Genomic DNA, 20973 nt, shown 5'->3' on the forward strand with positions numbered 1-20973 from the left:
CTACCCAAACAAGTAATTATAGCTATAACCGATATGTACTCTCTTGGATGGTATTTACAATAAAAATAATTTTAATCGTTCTAATATGGGGAATAGAAGTTGAGAGAGTCATTTCAGGCCAGTTCTTCAGATGGGAATGATGTAAAAGCACATATAGGTTTAGCACATAAAACTGGCAAAAATATGAAAGATAGATCTCTTTTAGTTAATTAGAAGAAATATGTGGGAAGCCATATTCTGTTTGCATTTCACCTGTCTTCTGACCAGGGTTCCATATTTTAAGAAGAATATAATATTAATAAGAATATAATTTCATATTTTTTTCCAGTATTGTAGCTCCTGCTTGTGATGTCTCATTGCTTAATTTTGTAAAAGTCACAACATTTTCTTACATGTAATAAACAAATATCAAATTGGGTTGTGTTTGGAAAGGTGCTTCATGGCCCATAAAACCCTTCCCGCTGTCATAAAACATTGTGCCGACCCAACATTGCATTATGAATGCTTGGCAAATAGTTCACATTTATGACAAGTTATCAAAGAGCCGAGGTGGCCCAATGGTTACAGTGCAGTACTGCAAGCTACTTCAGCTGACTGCTAGCTGCAGTTCGGCAGTTCAAATCTCACCGGTTCAAGGTTGACTCAGCCTTCCATCCTTCCGAGGTGGGTAAAATGAGGACCAGATTGTTGGGGGCAATATGCTGACTCTGTAAACTGCTTAGAGAGAGTTGTAAAAGCACTATGAAGCAATATATAAGTGCTATTGCTATACTATCAAGGGCCCTGTGATTATGTAATCACCATTTGCAATCTTCTCTGCCAGCTTCCCCAGAAAGTCAATGGGTAAGCCGGAGGGAAGGTTACAAGCAGAAGGGATGGTGAGTTCTGAAATTTTTCTGCAGGCTACAGGAACAGATCTTAAATCCTGGGGATCCTATCCATGAGAGGCTGAAATCCTTTAACAGGCAGCTCTTTCACTCCATCCACTTAAGGACAAGGGAGATCACTTAATGACAGCAACCAGGAGTGCTGAGATTACAGTCACTGAGTGAAGCAATCACATGGGTATCTTGCTTAATAACTGCTACATTCAACCCCTGAGACTCCAGTCCCAATTTTGATTGTTAAGCAAGGAGCACCTGTAAATTCCCACAGTATTTTTCCAACAATATGACATAGAAAGATGTTGAGAATATTTTGGAAGAAAATGTCATCTAACTATTTAAACCATTTATCTTGATTTATCTTGATTTCACTGTACACAAAGTCTTTGTTTAAAATAGGCAAGAATTTACAAGTAAAAATCTGAAATTAATGAAATGAAGCATCTGAGAATCACTTACATAATGAATGCTAACATGTTTTATCTTTCTGAACCAAAATAAAGTGACACAGGATGCTATACTGAGATTTATTGTAAGAAATTATTCAATGTTTATACTTTCTTCAATATATTATATGAAATACTTGAAGTACAGTTTTCTAGATTTATCATTTTGGGCTAAATATGGATGAATGGATATAAGAGCATAATTTTCTATACCGAAAGAATGCCAATTTTGATTATTATTTTTTTGCCATTTTATAAAATAAACATGTGCATTAAATACTCAATTACCAATGTTCATATATACAAAACAGGTATTTGATTTAGAAGTGGAAAGAAAGTATAATCACTGTAATTAAAGATTCTAATATTACTCTGAAAAATATGGTGGTTTGTATTGATTTGCTTTTAAAGCAAATGTGAAATCCTGTAATTAATTTAAAGGCCTTCACGACTTGGATCTGAGTCATGTAAGACATTGCTCTCTTCTGCACGATCCGCCACATTCATTAAGGCAGGTGTTCTCAAATAGTGAGTCACAATCCCCCAGGAACTCATAAACAACTGGGACAGGAAAGATTGAAATGTTTTCTTGAAGCTAATCAAACTTGCAAAGGCAAAGTAGAAATGTTATTTTAAAAAGTATTCCTTTTTTTGCCTAAGGAGGCACATGTAAGCCTTGGGCAAGCAAAGCAGAACCAAGAATATTTTTTATGGCAATCTTCCTTTGTTTTTGATAGTCTGATCAGCTTTCAGAAATATTATAAACAGTCAAAATTGGAATGCTGTTAAAACTTGCTTCCAATTTATCTAGAGAATCCCACCAGACACTTGTGCAGATAAAACAGGAAGTAAAGGCCATAGCAAGTTTGGGGAGATTGCTGAACCCATGGGTCAAAGTGTCCACTATCCATAGCAAATGGTTTCCCGCTGCATGTTAAATATGATATAATATATCCAGAGGTGGTATTCAGCAGGTTCTGACCAGTTCTGGAGAACCGGTAACGAAAAGTTTGAATAGTTTGGAGAACCGGTAAATACCACTTCTGACTGGCCCTGCCCCCATCTATTCTCTGCCTCTTGAGTCCCAGCTGATCAGGAGGAAATGGGGATTTTGCAGTAATCTTCCCCTGGAGTATGTAAATATGTAAATATTACGTATGTTTCAGTAAATATTGTTCTTTTTTGGACAACACCTAAGTAAAAAAAATCATTACTTTTATTCATGAGGGAGTGTCTCAGAAATATAGTAAGCATTTTTAAAGGTTGTAATACTACGCATTTTGAGTTCTGCTGTGTTAAGGTCACCTGCGAAGGTCTTCCACTCACTGCTTTTGGAGTTACTCTAGTAATGAATATCCCCCAAATGTACTTTCATAGCCAATGCTTTCAAAAACATTATTATTCTTTGAAAAGTTTTGGCTTTTTTTTTCCCACTGCTGTATTACAATGTGATTTAGTTTTAAGCCCCTGTACCAACAAATGAAAGCTAGGCAGAAAACCACGAGAGAATACTTTATACATATGCACAAACTGATTATCTTTTTCACTTCAGAACTCACACTCATTACTACATAAATATCTGTTGAAAGATTATACTAGGGTCTATGCTCAGTCTAGTCTGAGCATAGACTAGCATAGACCCCAATTTTCCTGAAAATAGTTAATGCTGTCTATAGATCAGTCTACAGTAAGCGGTTCACAATCCTTTGTAAAACCTGACAGTCTACACATCATAGTAAGTGGTCTCTCAGTGACTTCTGATTTCATTCAGGAGATGCCAGTATCTCTCAGGGCATGATTCTTCTAAGATATTGTGCTATTAAGAGACATTAAGTTTGCATTCCTTTGTAAAACTGACAGACATTTTCTGTAGTAGATATCTTTTCATATGGAAAGTTGCCTGAATGGTTTTTTTTTTCCCTGAAAAGTGAGAGGTTATCGTTTTTAAGGATCATAAAGACATGTTGAATGTTATTATTTTTATTATTTATTATTATTTTGTCACATTTCTATGCCGCCCAACTCCCAAGGGACTCTGAATATGAATTATTCTCTTGAGAAAGTTGACAAAAAGTACATGACTGATGGTTAAACAGGGATTTCTTTGGGAAAATGCTGGGGTCAATCTAAATGAGGATAAATCTGTGAAGTCCTTTGTTCTCCCTGAGCTTCAACACAGATGTCACCTAATCTGGTAACCAAATGTCTGCAGGAAAACAATCAAGCTCAGAGAATACCAAGGACTCCACAGTTCAAGCCTTAGCTCCATATATTCTTATATTGGAAGATAAATCTATTTGTAGACATTTTTGCTAGGAATGGGAATTAACAATGAATGGGATATAGCAGCCAGACAAACACAATCAGTTATATTTTTATTCTATTTAGAATAAAAGAGAGAAAGAAATTTTCTTTGAAATAAGACTTACAATTTCAGAAAGTTTACTGGTAACTGAACAATATTCATCTGCCCAGATGAAAAACTCAAGATTAGCTGTTGTTGAAATACTATACATGATCAGTTAACTATCATTACACTGATAGTTACATACATGAAATCCTCCAATAGTGTGTATGTATACACACAGCAGGTAGCAACCTATCTTAGCTGATCTTGAACTGTTTTGCCAATGTAGTTTAGCTTTTTAAGCTAAACTACCTTTTTAAGCTAAACTGGAAAATCAGGTGTTTAAGACACAGAAGGCAACATACAGAATTCTCAGATTTTGGTTCTAGTATTGCTGTTTGGTAATAATATAAAACAAGTATTGTACTGCAAACTAGGGCATACAAAACTTTTGCCAGACCAATTCTTGAATACAGATCATCTGTCTGGAACCCACACTGCATATCGGACATTAATACAATCGAACGAGTCCAGAGATATTTCACAAGAAGAGTCCTCCACTCCTCTGCTCGCAATAAAATACCTTATGCCACCAGACTCGAAATTTCGGGCTTAGACAATTTAGAACTTTGCCACCTTCAGTCTGACCTAAGCATAGTACATAAAATCATCTGCTATAATGTCCTACCAGCCAATGAATACTTCAGCTTCAACTAAAACAATACAAGAGCACACAATAGATACAAACTCAGGGTAAACTGATCCAAACTAGACTGCAGAAAATATGACTTCAGTAACAGAGTGGTCAACGCCTGGAATGCACTACCTGACTGTGGTTTCTTCCCCAAATCCCCAAAACTTTAACCTCAGACAGTCTACTGTAGACCTCACCCCATTCCTAAGAGGCCTGTAAGGGGCGTGCATAAGCGCACCAGCATGGCTACCATCCCTGTCCTAATGTTTTCTTTTATTCGTATTCTTTTCATGTATTATGTTTACACTTGTATCTGTCATAAAATACATGCTTGACGAAATAAATAAATAAATAAATAAATAAATAAATAAATAAATAAATAAATAAAATAAGTATGTTCCATTCTTCCTGGGTTACCTCTATATAGTTAAAAACAGTGCTGATGCCTTAATTATTCTCTTGTTCATGCTAAATGATCCAGTTCTTTCAGCTGTTCTTTGACTACATTTAGGTAGTTTCAGATCCCTGATTAATAGTAATTCTGTATCCCTTCAACGAGGCACATAACAGTAACACTTCCTTGCTCCCTGCTCAGTGGCTAAGACACTGAGCTTGTCAATCAGAAAGGTCGGCAGTTGGGCAGTTCGAATCCCTAGTATAGGTCTCCTGCGTGAGCAGGGGACTAGATGACCTCCAAGATCCCTTCCAACTCTGTTACTGTTATTGTTGTTGCTGTTGTTGTTGTTGTTATTGATTTTCCATGCTTCTAGTTGCTTTTAAATTCTTCCAGAGGAGGAGGAGGAGGAGGAAGGTCTTGGGGGGAAGTTCTGTCTGCTTTGTTTTGTAGAATCTGGACTGTAGTCCTGAAGTACAGAGATCCTGTAGTCCTGAAGTACAGCACTACTCTTTCCACCTAGGTCTATGGACCAGGTTTAGAGATAAATGCTCAGTTTTGCCTGTGATCTTAGTGAAGCCAATGATGACTTTTTATAATCTAAAAACTATGCTGCTCTAAATGAATTTTAAGATTTTATGTCATTAGTTATTTTTTTTATTTCAACAGCCATATTGCACTGCTGGCCCACATTCTGCTTATGATTAAGACATATAGGAAGTTGTTATATCAGGAGTCAGGTGTCTAGTCCCCACAGCAAACAAATACAATATATATTCATTATAAATAATGCAACTGCAAAATATATATGCTGGTTAACGGTGGGTAGTGGGCAGAAGAATATACTTATATACCTGAAATTTATAACCAAAATTTCATTTGGATTATTTTTGGAGCAGACGTTAGAAATGCATGAATGACTATAAAAATGTACAAAAATGTACAAACTCAAATATTTGTATGTTATATTACTAACACATATACTTTGTCGACTGATATTATGGACTAATTATGGAATTAAAAGAATTTAAAGTATCCATAATTATCAGTGGTCTTTTAAAAGCAATTCATCTGATTCTATGTACACATCTTCATTTGCAGGAAAAAAAGAAGAGTAAAACATCCATCAATATGTTTCATTAGTGCTAATGATAAGAGCATTAGAAGTGATTTTTGAAAAATATTAGAAGTGATTATTTAAATGCCACCATTTTTCTCAATAAAGCGTTTTTTTAAAAAAAAAATAAAGTTCCTTATGTGTGGGCTTTGATCGCTATAATTCTTGACAGTGATTATGTGATTGGAGAGACTTGAAATCCCCTCAAAATACTCAGGTTAGAAAACACTGAGTTAAGTAAACAATATTATGAAGGTTTTGATTTAATAATAGCAGACACAGCTAGTTTGCTGCAGTGGATTGCTTCAGGCTATAAACCTCATGAAGATCATGAATTCTAGTCCAACCTTAGACATGAAGCCAGCTGAATCACCTAGGGCCATGATGGCGAACCTATGGCACGCGTGCTACAGATGGCACACACAGATGGCACATGGAGCCACACACAGATGGCACACGGAGCCATATCTGTGGGCACACGAGCATTGCCATAGGTCAGCTCCAGCGTGCATGCGCACGCTGGCCAGCAGATTTTCAGATTTCACCAGAAGTTCACATGGGAAATGGGCTGTTTCCAGCCTCTGGAGGGCCTCCGGGGGGTGGAGAAGGCCATTTTTGCCCTTCCCAAGCTCCTAGAAAGCCACTAGAGTCTGAGGAGGGCGAAAAAGGGGCCTACCGGGCCCACCGTGCCATCATGTGCCAAAAGCGGGGGAAGCAGCAGGGGGGGTCGTACGCGCATGCGCAGAGGGGCGGGGGGCATTGAATTATGGGTGTGGGCACGCATGAGCGCAACCCCCCCCCCGCGCTCCTCCTGCTTTTGGGACGGGACGGCAAAAAGATTAACTATCACTGACCTAGGGCCAGTTACTTTCTCTAGGAAAGAGGCAATGGCAAACCACTTCCAAAATCTTGTCAGGAAAACTGCAGGAAGTTATTCAAAAGTTAACATTGATTGATTCAAACAAACAAAGAAACAATTAAAAGTAGCAATAACAATAGTTTTGGTAACAATATTTGCTTTGTATTATGTTTTTATGGTTTATTTTATTGTGTGTTGTCCAGAATCAATTTGGAATCAGGCAACATCTACAATAAATTAAATAAGCAAACTTATAGCACCTTCTCTTACAGCACTTTATCCCTTTTCCAACCCCCTAAGGAACCAAAACAGCACTTTACGCTCATAGCATCTCTCCAAAATCAAGTCAGCCCTGAAATATAAAATGATTGCATCTATGTTTACAGATGCTCAGTTTTATTGTTCATATTTTAAATGTGTGATGTTCCTTTTTACAAAAAAAAGTACTTTTTTGCCAAATAAACTTTCCTAGAATCGAGACAAGAGAATTTCATACAATGGATGATGGTACCTGCAATGAGTCTGAAATGCAAAACCTGTCTGCTTAGATTTTCCCTTTTGCTGCTCTAGCACATCAAAACAGCTGAAGCTTTTGTATTGGATGGAACGTGAGGGGAAGATAAAGACAGACTTTAATTATGTAAAATAGTTTTCCCGATTCTCTCCCTCTCAACATGACTTCAGAAACAGGCTCTTAATTAAGACAGCTATACCAGTGGGCCTCCTCATCTCAGAGGATAAGAAGAAAGTGATTCAGATTCTTAGAACATGTCATGTGCAAATGATGGGATTTAGAAAGAAGCAGCCTGAAGAAAGTGGTCAGTTCTGCTTAGGCTGAATGAGATGGCTGCTTGAGGTGAAATATTGGGGATGAGAGGTCCTTGGTGCTCTCTGACCTTGGTTGTTTTCTTGCAGACATTTCATTTATCCCTCCGTGGAGCATAGTTTGGTAATGAAACGTCTGCAAGAAGCCAACCAAGCTCAGAGAGCACCAGGAGTGGGCTGTTCCAGGTTTGCCCGGGTTCGGTGATCCTCTAGAGAAGATTCTGTGCAGTTCAGTGAACCCCCAAATCCCACTCCTGGCTGGCCCCGCCTGCCCTACCCCAACTCTCCTGCCCCGCCGCTCCCAGGAGTCTCCATGCGGCCCATTTTGGATGCCAGGTAAGTGCAGGGCCCATGCAGAGGCTCAGGGAGGGCGAAAAACAGGCTTCCTGAAGGCTCTGGAAGACCAGAAATGAGCCTATTTCTGGCTTCCGGAGGGCCTCCGGAGCCCGGGGAAGGCCATTTTCACCATCCCAGAGGCTCGAGGAAAGCTTCTGGAGCCCGGGGAGAGTGAAAACACCCCCCCCCCCTATGGTGCAGGAGGCTGACTAGGCCACGCCCACCATGGCCACACCCACCCAGCAACTGGGCAGAGAACCAGTTACTAAAATTTTTGAAGCCTCTGGAATGCACCAAGGAGCCTTCATTTCAACCCTGAGTTACAAATATTCTCCTTTATTAATATTGAGGATGCCATCATAGTAAGCAAATTGCAACTTCTATAAATTGTTGCATTTTTACAACATGGAATATCTGTGTCAGGGACCCATAGTAACTTGGCTGATTTTGAGTGATAGCCTCCTTGACTTGAAGGGCATTGCCAGCGCTTCTCCGCTCAAAAATCAAGTTCCTTTGATTCAAAAAAGATTGAATAATGGGCTGAAGGGATTACAGTAAAAATAAGGAGGGAAGAAGGATAGTGAATGTATTTGTGATTATTGTAAAGAAAGGGGAAACTTCTTTAACTTCTTTAACTTCTTTCCTAAACTGTATTCTTTTCTGTAGTTTTTTTTTTCATTTTTTAAAATATATTTTAGTTATGATTTTTTTAAAAAAATATAACAATAATTAAAAAAAGAAAAAGAAATCACATCTCTTAGATTGGTCTGTAGTGAAAAATATCAAAGAAACAGCCTCTAGCCTTTGGAGGCCTCCAAGTCAAGAAAAGAGCAGGAGAGATAGTATTAAATTCCAGCATAAACTTTGTCCTAGCTTCCTTTTTTTTAGATACCAAGGACAAAAGTAGTTGAAAACTTGATTATAAAATCTGTAGTCTCTAGGAGCGCTTCATAGGAAAACCTGCTTTCCTTGCATGCTTTCCTATCTGGACTACAAAGGATTATTCCAACAAGGAAAACAAAAGATTATTCCAAAGCTGCATTCAGTCATTGTAAAATTGCCAATTTCCAAAAACTCCTAAGAGACACATTATTCAAATAAATCCTGTGAGTTGTGAGAGGCTTATCAAATTGTTTTTAGAACAGGTAAGACAATAGATACTCAAAAATCTTCACCTCCTCTCAGTCTCTGGAATTCAAAGGCATAAAGCAATACTGACATACGATTTGACAGAACTGCAGCATAGTCTCCTTTTAAAAGAAAAATCTAACATATTATTTGTTTCAAACCAATGTTTCTTTGGACTGGGCACCCTCTCAACTCCAGTATGAATAACAGGAATGAACATAAGATTAATTAAGCCCTATGATTCTAAAAGTCTTATTTATGACGACTGTTTCTTATAGTCCCAGGCAAATTAAAAATCACAGTTTACAATAAAGGATGCAGATTTATGCATTAAGAATACACTGCTAAGACATTTTCCTATAATCATTTTGCTTTGATTAAAATTATACTGTTTCTCCTTTGTGCAGTGCATCAGACTGCTGACAGCAACTTATGTTTTATAGGAATACAGATGAAATACGAACTAAGAGGAAGTTGAAAAATTAATCATTGCAGAATAGCTAAATGTCATTTAAAGGACATTTTCTCAATAATTCAGTTGAATGCTCTCTTCCTCAAATTTGCATTTTACACCTACATTAACACCTGCGTTGTTTAAAGCTACTCTACAAATAATGAGTTGAAAGAACAAATACTGTACATAACAACAAGCAAATACAAATCACAGATAAAGAATAGGGAAAGAGGCAATACTAAAAATTTAGGAGTATATGTAATGTCTATGGGGATTCTCAGTCATCCAGGTCATGGTTGTCCCAAAAGTGCTTTTTCAAGAGGCAACTGGACTTTCTGGGTTTGGGTTTGGGTTTTTTGGGAAAATGTTTTGCTTCTCATCCAAGAAGCTTCTGAGGCTTCTTGGATGAGAAGCGAAATATCTTCAAAAAAAACAGGAAGTCCAGTCGCCTCCCGAAAAAGCACCTTTGGGAATATATGTGATCTTAAGAAGAAACATAAACATTTTAAATATTGGGAATTCTATTCCGAATGACATTTGTATCAACAAAAATAACTCTTAGAAAAAATATTGTTAAGATAGCTAATAAATGCTGATGACATTTGAATAATGTTTTCTTCACTTCAGGGCATTTCAAAATCAATATTATATTAATTTTTCAATGAGAGCAATTTCCCACTGATTTAAAAATCAGTAATCCAGTAAAAGATATATTTTATTTTCCAATGTTTTTCAATACCCAAACTGTCCACTGAACAAGAACGGAGTCAAATTCTTATACTGCATCTATTTTTCATGGACTAAGGACAATAAATCAATAACATGATTTATTGGGAAAAATGGTCAGTGGGGGTTATGGTTTCTTCCAAAAATAAATATATTGTTATTAAACTAGGAAAGATAGTTGGGATAAGAGTAGTAAACTGTTGTGGCCCACCAGCGGCCTGCGTGGATTGTAGCTGATTTCGACGACGAGGAGGTTGGTGTGGTGCTGTGCCAGCAGCCTGTGCACCTGGCGCTCGAGTTGGACAGTGAGGAGGCTAGAAAAGATGTGGTGCCAGAGGCAGGGATTCAGCCAGGGTCTTCAGAACCTCCAGAAGCTCCTTTAAGTGAAGAGGATGAAGAAGAGGAGCCTCTTCTCAATGCACGGGTACGCAGAGCTGCCAAAAGGCAGGAGTGGTTCCTCAGGAGGAGGTCTCCTCAAGAGTAAGGCTTGGGGCTAATTGGCCACTCCCTTAGCCTATTTAAGAAAGAACACCTCTTGCAACAAGCTTTAGAGAACAACTTTAGTTCACTCTCTTTCGTGTCTGCAAAACTGCTTCTGGGCTTTCTGCCAACTCTAGTAAGACTGTGATTTACCTTATCTTAGAATTCTGGTAGGCTGTTAAGACAATTCATTAACAGCCTTTGAAATAATAAAGACTAAGTTATTTTGAGTAAATAAGCTTTGTAAAGAGTTTGTGTGTGCTGTGTTCTTTGGGGTCTGTAGTTGGGGCAGAACATAAACTAAGTAGTTGGAAAAAATGAAATATTGAAATGTTTTGCCATGTACACACACACAGGCATGCATTTTCCTAGAACATGGTTTTAAAAATTTAATACACTATTTTGGAAGCTTATTTGAAGAGATTTCCTTATTCTTTCGTCACTTGGGGAGCTTCAACCATTGGAGAATTTTTTTAAAAAAAATATAGATTTAGGTTTATACCTAATCTTCATTGTCGGTTAAAGTAGTAATTTTAGTTTTTTTGAAAATGTGCTCTTATGAGTTATTTTGAGATTGATATTGTTTATACCATTTCTAAATTGAACGGGTCTGGGATTCCAACTACTTTGAAAAATGCAGAATTCCCCTTCCTTTTATTTAGTACTAGGGAGGTGTGGAATGCAATACAGATAGTTCTTGACTTACAACAGTTCATTTAGTGACCATTCAAAATTACAACAGCACTGAATAAAGTGACTTATGACCATTTTTCACAGTTACAACCTTTGTAGCATTCCCATGATCATGTGATCAAAATTCAGACGCTTGGCAACTGGTTTATACTTATGACCACTGCTGTGTTCCAAGGTCATGGGATCACCTTTTGCAACCTTTTGACAAGCAAAGTCAATGGGGAAGCCCAATTCACTTAATAACTGGTTTACTAACTTATCAACTGCAGTGATTCACTTAACAACTGTGGCAAGAAGTGTCGTAAAATGGGGCCAAACTCAGGGCTAATCCTGTAAGGAAGGCAGGAAGGAAAAGTTCTAGTGTTGTTTCTAGCCTAATCTTTATTGCCCTGCTTACAGAAATTGCCTTTCTGGTTAACCCTTTTTACATTGTAACAGCTAAAGCAAAGCGCTCATCAATGTGAGTGACAACTCTTTATAGGCTTAATTTATTTTTCTAATTTGAGGAATTATATCACATATAACATTGGTCCAAAGTCCAAATTGGCAATACCTTCAGATAAAACATATTTTCAGATATAGGTAGGGACTGACAGTCCTCCAGAATACCTTCCAGTTCTAGAAGATTTGATACATTATTTACAAAATTATTAGCTAATTATTTTAAAATATTTTGTTTGAATATGCTAAATGAGATGTTCAGGTGTATAAGAAGCATATATAAAACAAAGAACTAGACAACAATACATGAATGTCACACATAATTCTGTACCTTATAGTGTTTTTATGATTAATTAGAATTAAAAGAGCTATGTATAGTCTTGGAAATTGGAAAGAAAGAACAACCAAGAAACAAATAAAGAATGAGTTAAATTTAGAAAGAGTGCAGAGAAGAGCAAAAAACCCAGTGGTGAAATCTAAAATTTGTTACTACTGGTTCTGTGGGCGTGGCTTAATTGGGGGGTAATGTGACTGGGTGGGCGTGGCCAATTTTTTTTTTACTTTTAAAACCATTTTTTACATGCAAAACCATGTTAAAAAAATGCTTTCAAAAGGCTCTGACGATCCCAACTGAGTTGCCTGATTGTCAGAGGGTTTTTAAAAAACCCTCTGCCAATCAGGCAACTCAGCTGGGATCGTCAGAGCTTGGATGGTCAGAGCCATTTAAAAGAAAAAAACTTTTTTTCTTTTAAATGGCTCTGACGATCCAAGCTGAGTTGCCTGATCAGCAGGCAACTCAGCTGAGATCGTCAGAGTTTGGATTGTCAGAGCATGGCTCGTCAGAGGCATTTAAAAGAAAAAAAGCCTCTGATGATCTCCCGGCTCAGCTGGGCATGGGGGATAGGGGCAGGGGTTTTTGCTACCGGTTTTCTGAACTGCCCGCCGCCATCGCTACCTACTTGCCCGAGCCGGTCCGAACCGGGAGCATTTCACCCCTGGATCAACCTATTTTCCAAAGCAACTGAGGCCATGTCAAATCATAAAAAAGAGATCCAACTTAGAACTACAGACAGATTTCCTGACAATGAAAACAGTCAGTAGAACAGCTTCCTTTCAGAAATTGTGGGTGCTCTGACACTGGAGGTTTCCAAGAAGGAACTGGACAGCCATATGTCCAGAAAGGTATGTTTTCTGCTTTAGCAGGCAGTTGGACTAGAAGACCTTCAAGGTCCCATCCATCTCTATGATCCTGTGGTCTATAGGCAACATTATCCACAATCTGAAAGGTCGCCCTCAATTGACATGCACAATATTTAGTTCATACATGCACTACAACTCTCTTTTCTTTCTGTGCTATTATTGATTGAACATTTTTTTTAATTCTTTGAAACTATGGATCAACTGTTCCAAAGATGCTTTTTCAAGAGGCAACTGGACTTTCTGTTTTTTCTTTAAAGACATTTCGCTTCTCATCCAAGAACCTTCTTCAGCTCTGAAGAAGTTTCTTGGGTGAGCTGAAGAAGCTTCTTGGATGAGAAGTGAAATATCTTCGAAGAAAAACCAGAAAGTCCAGTTGTATCTTGAAAAAGCACCTTTGGGACAACCCTGACCTGGATGACTGAGAATTTCTATAGACATTTATGGATCAACTGATTAACCACTAGTTGGCAGCAAAAAATTGCAGTGTTTATGCCTCTTAGCTACCATCTAGTGATCATTCAGATTGTGCAGCTATTAAATAAGTGATGCTGATGAGCTGGATTTTGAGAAAGAATCAAGCCATGGAAATAAATATGGAAGCTGCAAACTTACTTTCAGAACATAATATAAGAAAAGGAAATGGTGTGCTGACACTCCTGGGAGCCATGGTCATCAGGAAAAGAATTTGTCCAGACAGGCTACTAAAGTACAAGAGATGTGCCATTTTGAATACAGTTTCGATTATAAGTATTAACACTAGTCAATTTAGGGCTTCACACTCTGTGACAGATTTTACCAACCCATTTACAAAAGAAAATAAAGTGTGAAAATCAGGATTCCTGATCTCCTTTGGAGGAAAAAGAAGACTGAGAGGTAGAGAACAGCTCAAAGAATGGTTGAAAGGTAGGGTTCCTCATAAAGACCAGAGGAATCAATCTGAACCATCAGACTGAGGATAAAGAATTTGTTATTTCAGGCTGCACATCAATAAACCCTACATTCCCCACACAGCACTTTCAAAGCTATGTACCAAAACCTACCTTTACATCTCAGCTGTAGGTGGGTGATGAGATACATGCAGTGGCATACACATATTTCCTTTGGAAATAGTTAGCAGACCATCCTCATATCCAGGCAAAGGCAAATACAGATGTGCCTACAGAGTCAGAACTTGGATTTTATCTAATCCAGCCCTCTGCAGAGTATATAAAGCAGATTATATAATGCAGGGTATATAATGCAGACTTCAAATGCATCACTTCTGACATATTATTATGGAGTTAATGTTTAATAAACATCTAGTAACCGAAGAGAGTCCACTACCTCCCAAGATAGTTTGTCTCATTGTCAAAAAAAATCCCACGTTTAGAAAACATTGAAGTTGACATAAAATCTACTATGCATCAGTTTCCATTAATGATTTTATCCCTTTCTCCTGGAGCAAATTTATATGCCCGTCCATATTCTGCTTATATGTGTGAGAGAGCGTGATGGATTTCCAGGTGGGAGGATGTGCTTTCCAGAGAAGTAAGAGGCAACTCAGCCCAGATATTATGTGTGAAAGACAGACCTTCTCTAATAGTTTACAGAGTATATTGCAGATGCAGAAAGTAGAGTCTTCAGTTTGGCAAGATATCATCTATCATCATCATCTTCTTTTAACCACGCCATAATCAGTTGCAGGGTTGGAGTCAGGGCAACTGAATGAAGCTAGCAGAGTGTTTTAATGGCCGGATGCCCTTCTTGTCGCCAATCCGGAGTTTTGTTCAGCAGATATATGCTCATTGTGCCCAGAGAGAGAAATATCTGTTCCAACCTAGGATTGAACTCACAGCCTCCTGATTGTGAGGTGAGAGCTTCACCCCTAGGCCACTGCAACATTCCGCAAGATATCGTCTTTAGGTATGAAAAAAATAAAGAACTCAGCTTGGAAGAATCACCATGTGTCATTCTTGGTTTTGGGTCTGACACACACACACAGATTCCTCCTATTCTCATTGTTAATCTCTCTCTCTCTCTTTTTAAATGCAGTTCCTCTTTTGAAATGTTTATTCTACATTAAGTGTGAATGCCAGGCATTTGTGGGAAGCAAATGGAGGAGAAGGAATTCAGTTGTTGTGGGAAGAGGCAGCCAAGTCCATTACTGATTTGGTATATATTTTCCTGGGAATTTCTCTTCTCACTTTCAAGATTAATGTTTTTAAAACACTGATTAGTATTCAATATCCTTTCTGAAATATGTAGGATTTTCATTTCTTGGGTTTCTCAGCTCCATGGGGCTTGCCAACATTGGAGTATAAAGCTTAAGGAACAAATATCAATTTTTCCTTCCATGTGCCTCATGATACAAGGATTACAGATACTTCTCTCTGGACATCAACCATGCAGAAAAAAGAAAGTTATTGTGAGTTGATTTATTGGTCTCTTAACAACATTCCATACTACCTTCCTCTATCATTATGTTCTTACCTTCTATCATTTTTCAGCAGAGGATCTTGTTCCAAAGACTTGACCTGGAACAGTTCTTTGACCAGCTGTCTGAAGGGTTGTTGTTGTTGTTGTTTTTAATTTGATGAAACTTCACTGTCACCTTCAGGAAAACTCCACAAGAATAATCTGTCATTACCCCTTTTTTGTTTTTTTGTTTTGTTTTTGTTTTTTTGCTTATTTAGATTCTGTCCTAAAGCTGTAGGCTCAATTGAAATGCTAAATAGCATTGAAATGCTAAATAGATTACCTTCTATAATCCAGTATTCCCAATTTTAAACATACACTAGAAATGGCAGAGGGTGATGCAACAGGCATGAAATGCTCCCGGTTCGGACTGGATCGCCTGATCCGGTAGCAATGGCGGCAGGTAGTTCGGAGAACCAGTAGCAAACATCCCTGCCCCCCTCCCCATGCCCAGCTGAGCCACACAATCATCAGAAGCTCTTTTTTTATTTTTAAAAGCATTTTTTCTACAACCTCTTCCACTGAAAAAATGCTTTTAAAAGTAAAAAAAAAAAAGCCTTTGATGATTGCATGGCTCAGCTGGGATCGTCAGAGCCTTTTAAAAGAAAAAAAAGCCTCTGATGATCAGGCACTCAGCTGGGATCGTCAGAGGCTTTTAAAAGCATTTTTTTACAACCTCTTTGCCCGAAGAGGTTGTAGAAAAAATGGTTTTAAAAGTAAAAAAAAAAAAAATTGGCCACACCCACCCTGTCACATTACTCCCCCCACCAAGCCACGCCCACAGAACCGGTAGTAACAAATTTTACATTTCACCACTGTGATGCAAAGAGTATTCCAACATATCAGGAACTACCTAAATTGAAAAACTCTAGAAGAGACAAGCAACAAGCATTTAGTATCTGCAGTACTTAATGCTGATATTTGTGAGTTTAAATTATTCTTCTAATTATATTTTCCCTGTCACTATTGTTCTTTGGTTTTTAAGAATTAATATTCTGAGTGCAAGAACATGTTTGCATAATAATATTATTAATTATTCAATTCTAGATGAAGCAAGAACTCCAGAACCAGGACCTGAGCCTTCTAAAACTGAACAACCAATGGAATCAAAGGAACCAACTCAGAAGGAGGAGGCACAGCCAGACAAGGGGAAGGAAGGGACCGCAGTGTGAGTAGCAAAAATGCTGGCACTTCATTCATATTAAATTTCCTTACCTAAGCAGAGAATAAGAATGACCAAGGACAAAAAAGTAGTCAGAATGGAAGCCTCTTCCAACCTCCTGCTGACTTGACTATGGCTGATCAACCATGGCAGTCAATGGTGAGACTGCTCCACCAAGACTATAGAGGACTAGAATGGGATTGGTGTACTGAACCTCTGTGCAGCAGGTTAGCAACTCTGGAAAGATCACAACTTTACCAAATTTCAATCTTACAGGAGTTATGGGTCCCAGTTTTTGGATGCATTCTATAAGTTAGCCCATTTGAGGTACTTTGGTTCAAAAATTGTTGCCCTGTGATGCATTGTTTCACCCAGTTAAAGGTTACAGACATAAGAGTTTTAGTAGTATATAGATAGCATATACCAGAAGTGAAATCTAGCAGGTTCTGACAGGTTCTGGAGAACCAGTAGCAGAAATTTTGAGCAGTTCGGAGAACCAGCAAATACCACCTCTGGCTGGCCCCAGAGGTGGTAGCAATGGGGATTTTGCAATATCTTCCCCCCCCCCAGGAGTGGGGAGGCAATGGGGATTTTGCAGTATCCTTGCCCTGGAGTGGGGAGGAAATGGGGATTTTGCAGTATCCTTTCCCTGCCACGCCCACCAAGCCACACCATGCCCACCAAGCCACGCCCACAGAACCGGTAGTAAAAAAATTTGGATTTCACCACTGGAATATACTATCTATATATACTAACTGGTGCTTTTGTGTGTGTGTGTGTGTGTGTGTGTGTGTCTGTGTGTGTCTGTGTGTATTTAAGTATACATAAACATATATGTACAGGTACCCGTCAACTTACAACTTTTCATTTAGTGACCATTCAAAGTTACAACGGCACTGAAAAAAGTGACTCAAGACTGTTTTTAGCAGTTATGATCTTTGCAGTCACGTGATCAAAATTTGGATGCTTGGCAACTGACTCATAGTTATGATGGCTGCAGTGTCCCAGGGTCATGTGATCCCCTTTTGCGAACTTCTGACAAGCAAAGTCAATGGGGAACCCAGACTTACTTAACTGTGTTACTAACTTAACTACTACTGTGGTTCTCTTAAGAACTGTGGCAAACACCCTGTTATTAAGATCAGCTGTCTGCAATTACTGCAGGTTCGAATCTCGCCAGGCTCAAGGTTGACTCAGCCTTCCATCCTTTCTAAGGTAGGTAAATTGAGGACCCAGTTGTGGGGGCAATAAACTGACTTTGTATAAATATACAAAAGGATGAAGGCTATTGCTTAGCTCATTGTAAGCTGCCCTGAGTCTCTGGAGAAGGGCGGCATATAAATCAAATTAAAAAAGAGAGAGAGAGAGATCGTAAAATGGGGCAAAACTCACCCAACAAATGTCTCACTTAACAACAGAAATTTTGGGCTCCATTATGGTCATAAATCGAGAAGTATATGTATATGTATGTGTATACTAGCTGGTGCTACTAGGGGTATGGTAACTAGTACTTAAATATACAGTATTCCAGTTCTCAACCTCTGCGATGCATCACAAAGTCCAAAAAAAACACTGCCTTTTTTCATCATTATCATCATAGGATGGGGGGGAAATCAATTTGTTATCTTGTCAAATGACTCACTCAACTTGTGATAGACAGTGTGAGCACCTCAGAATAGCCTTGCACTCCATTAGTGAGAGAAAAAATGACCCCCTTTTGGCTTCCATCTCAGTACTTTCTTGTTTTAAATACAAAAAAAACACACTGTGTTAGGCATTGGCAAATAGCAGCGGACATAGCTGCAATTTGCCTGGTCACATCTGTCAGGTCTCAAAGTGGTTTGGCATACGTGAATGCCCTGTGTACTGAAAAAAATGTTGATTGAGCAAATGAAAGTCTTTTAAAGTCAATTTCCTAATAATTTAAATTAAGATTCACTTTGAGTCAGGCTTGTCTAGCAACCTATTTTTTCCCCTTCTATCCTCTAATAACAGTACAATCATATCCCTATTAATAGCTTTTCAGGATAGCTATATTTTGTCTCTGGTTTTGAGAGATGCATAGATGAATTTTCTTCAAAGTAAGAAGAGCAAATTTAGCAGATCATTTTGTCAGATCATGTTGTCAGTTCATATTAACAAGAATCTAATATCAGGAAATTAATCCAAAAAGGCACCTCTACTAGCACAAAAATAATTCTGACATGCATCAAGAGATTGTACAATGATAATAATATATGATAAGACAGCCATTGGAAAGAGAAATTGTGCAATACATTTTAACAGGAAGTGAATTACACTGAGAAAAATAATGTATATGATGTAATTTTAATGAAAAGTAAACTCTATTATACTTGTTTCCTTATTTTCTAATTTAATTTAGAAACAAATTAATAATGCATTCACTTACAGTCACTCTTCATAGCTATGAAAGAGTGGGAGAAACAAAACAGTCATGCAAACATTGATAGGTTACAATATTAACCTATAAAATTCAGATAAAATATTCTAATTCAACTGTTACTGGTTCAGGCTTATGCATATTGTGGATCTCCAAGCACTGTGTTTACAAATTGTAAATATAAGAGGGAAAAGCTTAAAGAATATTCACATTTCTACCCCGAGATTTCCTTTTAATTCATTCAGAAAGGTTGTGGCCTTTCGAAAGGCTTTTTATATAAAGCAATAAGTAAGAAATAAATGTAAACAACCATGAAAGAATGTATAGTATGCAAAAAATAGAGCATTTTTCACCCAGTACTAAAAAAAAAAATTCTCAGTACTAAAAAAAAGTTACTGAATGAAAACTTAGTAATATAAAATCCTAATAAAAATATTTCTACATGAAGAAAATAAGTACACTATGTTGCATACAACATACAGCAATGTGACAACCATCAAGATGTATAGCTTCAAAATGATTATACAGAACATACATGAACACCATACTATACATCATGGGTGTCAAACCCGTGACATTACATTGCCGTCACGTGATGTTTTGCGATGTTTACAGAGCTGGGGTGGGCATGGCCTGTGCATGACAGATCAAGCCCACGGGCTGCCAGTTTGATACCCCTGCTATATATGAACACCAATTAGCTGTCTGAAGACAAGATAAAACTTAATCTCACAACACATGGACAGGCATACCACAATTTCAGCTGGGAAACTATTCGTATCATAGACAAAAACAAAGCCAAAAATGCTAGAGAATTCCTGGAAGTTTGGCATTCAGACAAATCAGCCATCAATAGACACATGGAGATAAACCACATCCATACAGCATTCAAAAGAGGCAATAAAAAAATTTAGAAAGGAAACAAAAATATTGTAGCATATCAACAGTCCATATTCAGATAAGCAGGGATCAGCACCAAACTATCAGGCAGAAAACAATACTTTAATCAAGAAATCACCTGTCAGAATATTGCCTGCATATGATGTACCAGAGACTAGAAGAGATTAAGTCTTTACAGACATCACATGTGACTATATCAGCCAATGAACTCTTTCATTGGACTCTTACCCAGAAACCACTTGGACATCTTCCCTGTTTTTTCTCTCTCATCTCATCTATCTTTCAGCAAGACAACATGTGAACTTATCTCTCCTTTCAACATCTGAGTCATACAGTTAGGGTAAAAGGTGCAACAGGACACCTTGTTTATTATTGTATGCATGTATATATTTTGTAAATAATAAAACAACTTTTTGAACCTGAAGCTGTATTGACCAAATAACTTCCTCATAGAACCAAATGAGCACAACCATCAATATATATCTGACAAATGGTAGCAGAGGATGGTTCTGTTCTTTCGGTGTTCGGGTGAAGAGGAGAAAAAAAAATTGGGTCCTTTCATAAAGAGGTTTGTACTTGCTGCGTAGCTTCAGTAGTCTTTTGGATAATGATTGGTGCTGTTTTGTTAAGGATACGGTTAATGCATCAATCTCTTGTAAAAATAATTCATTCAGTTCAAGGATTCCATGTTAGGAAAAATTGTTCTATGATTTAAAAATTTACAAAAAAATTCATAGACCTGATCTGACATCACCAAGGAGAAAACTACACACCTACCAAAACTGGCAGGAGAAACATTTAGGCAACAAACCCACACTCATTCACACTGATTATGTTACCTGTTTAGCTAATGAAATTTATGCAAGCAAACAACCAAGAACTCCATAGCGAGATTACACATTAGTTCATAGAAATAAAATGATCAGTTATTCCTGCTCCAGGTAGGAAAGTGGATAAGTAATCATTATGTTTATGCATTCTCTGGTACTGGAAATGTTTCTAACTACCAGTTTTGGAGGAAAGTCTCATGTA

General features: G+C 37.8%; 1 protein-coding gene across 1 annotated transcript in view; it reads left to right on the forward strand.

Annotated features, from left to right (window-relative positions):
- The first annotated feature begins 16533 nt into the window (after positions 1-16533).
- The window catches only part of CNGB3 (cyclic nucleotide gated channel subunit beta 3), a 54172-nt gene continuing 49732 nt past the window's right edge, over positions 16534-20973 (forward strand). Inside the window, exon 1 of the mRNA XM_070942150.1 lies at positions 16534-16646. Within this exon, the coding sequence (XP_070798251.1) occupies positions 16579-16646 (68 nt within the window). The 5' untranslated portion in view covers positions 16534-16578. The remainder of the gene's footprint in view (positions 16647-20973) is intronic.

The sequence above is a fragment of the Pituophis catenifer genome, unplaced genomic scaffold (assembly GCF_029215685.1).
Source record: "Pituophis catenifer annectens isolate HBS135680 unplaced genomic scaffold, rPitCat1.0.hap2 SCAF_3, whole genome shotgun sequence".
Taxonomy (NCBI): Eukaryota; Metazoa; Chordata; class Lepidosauria; order Squamata; family Colubridae; genus Pituophis; species Pituophis catenifer.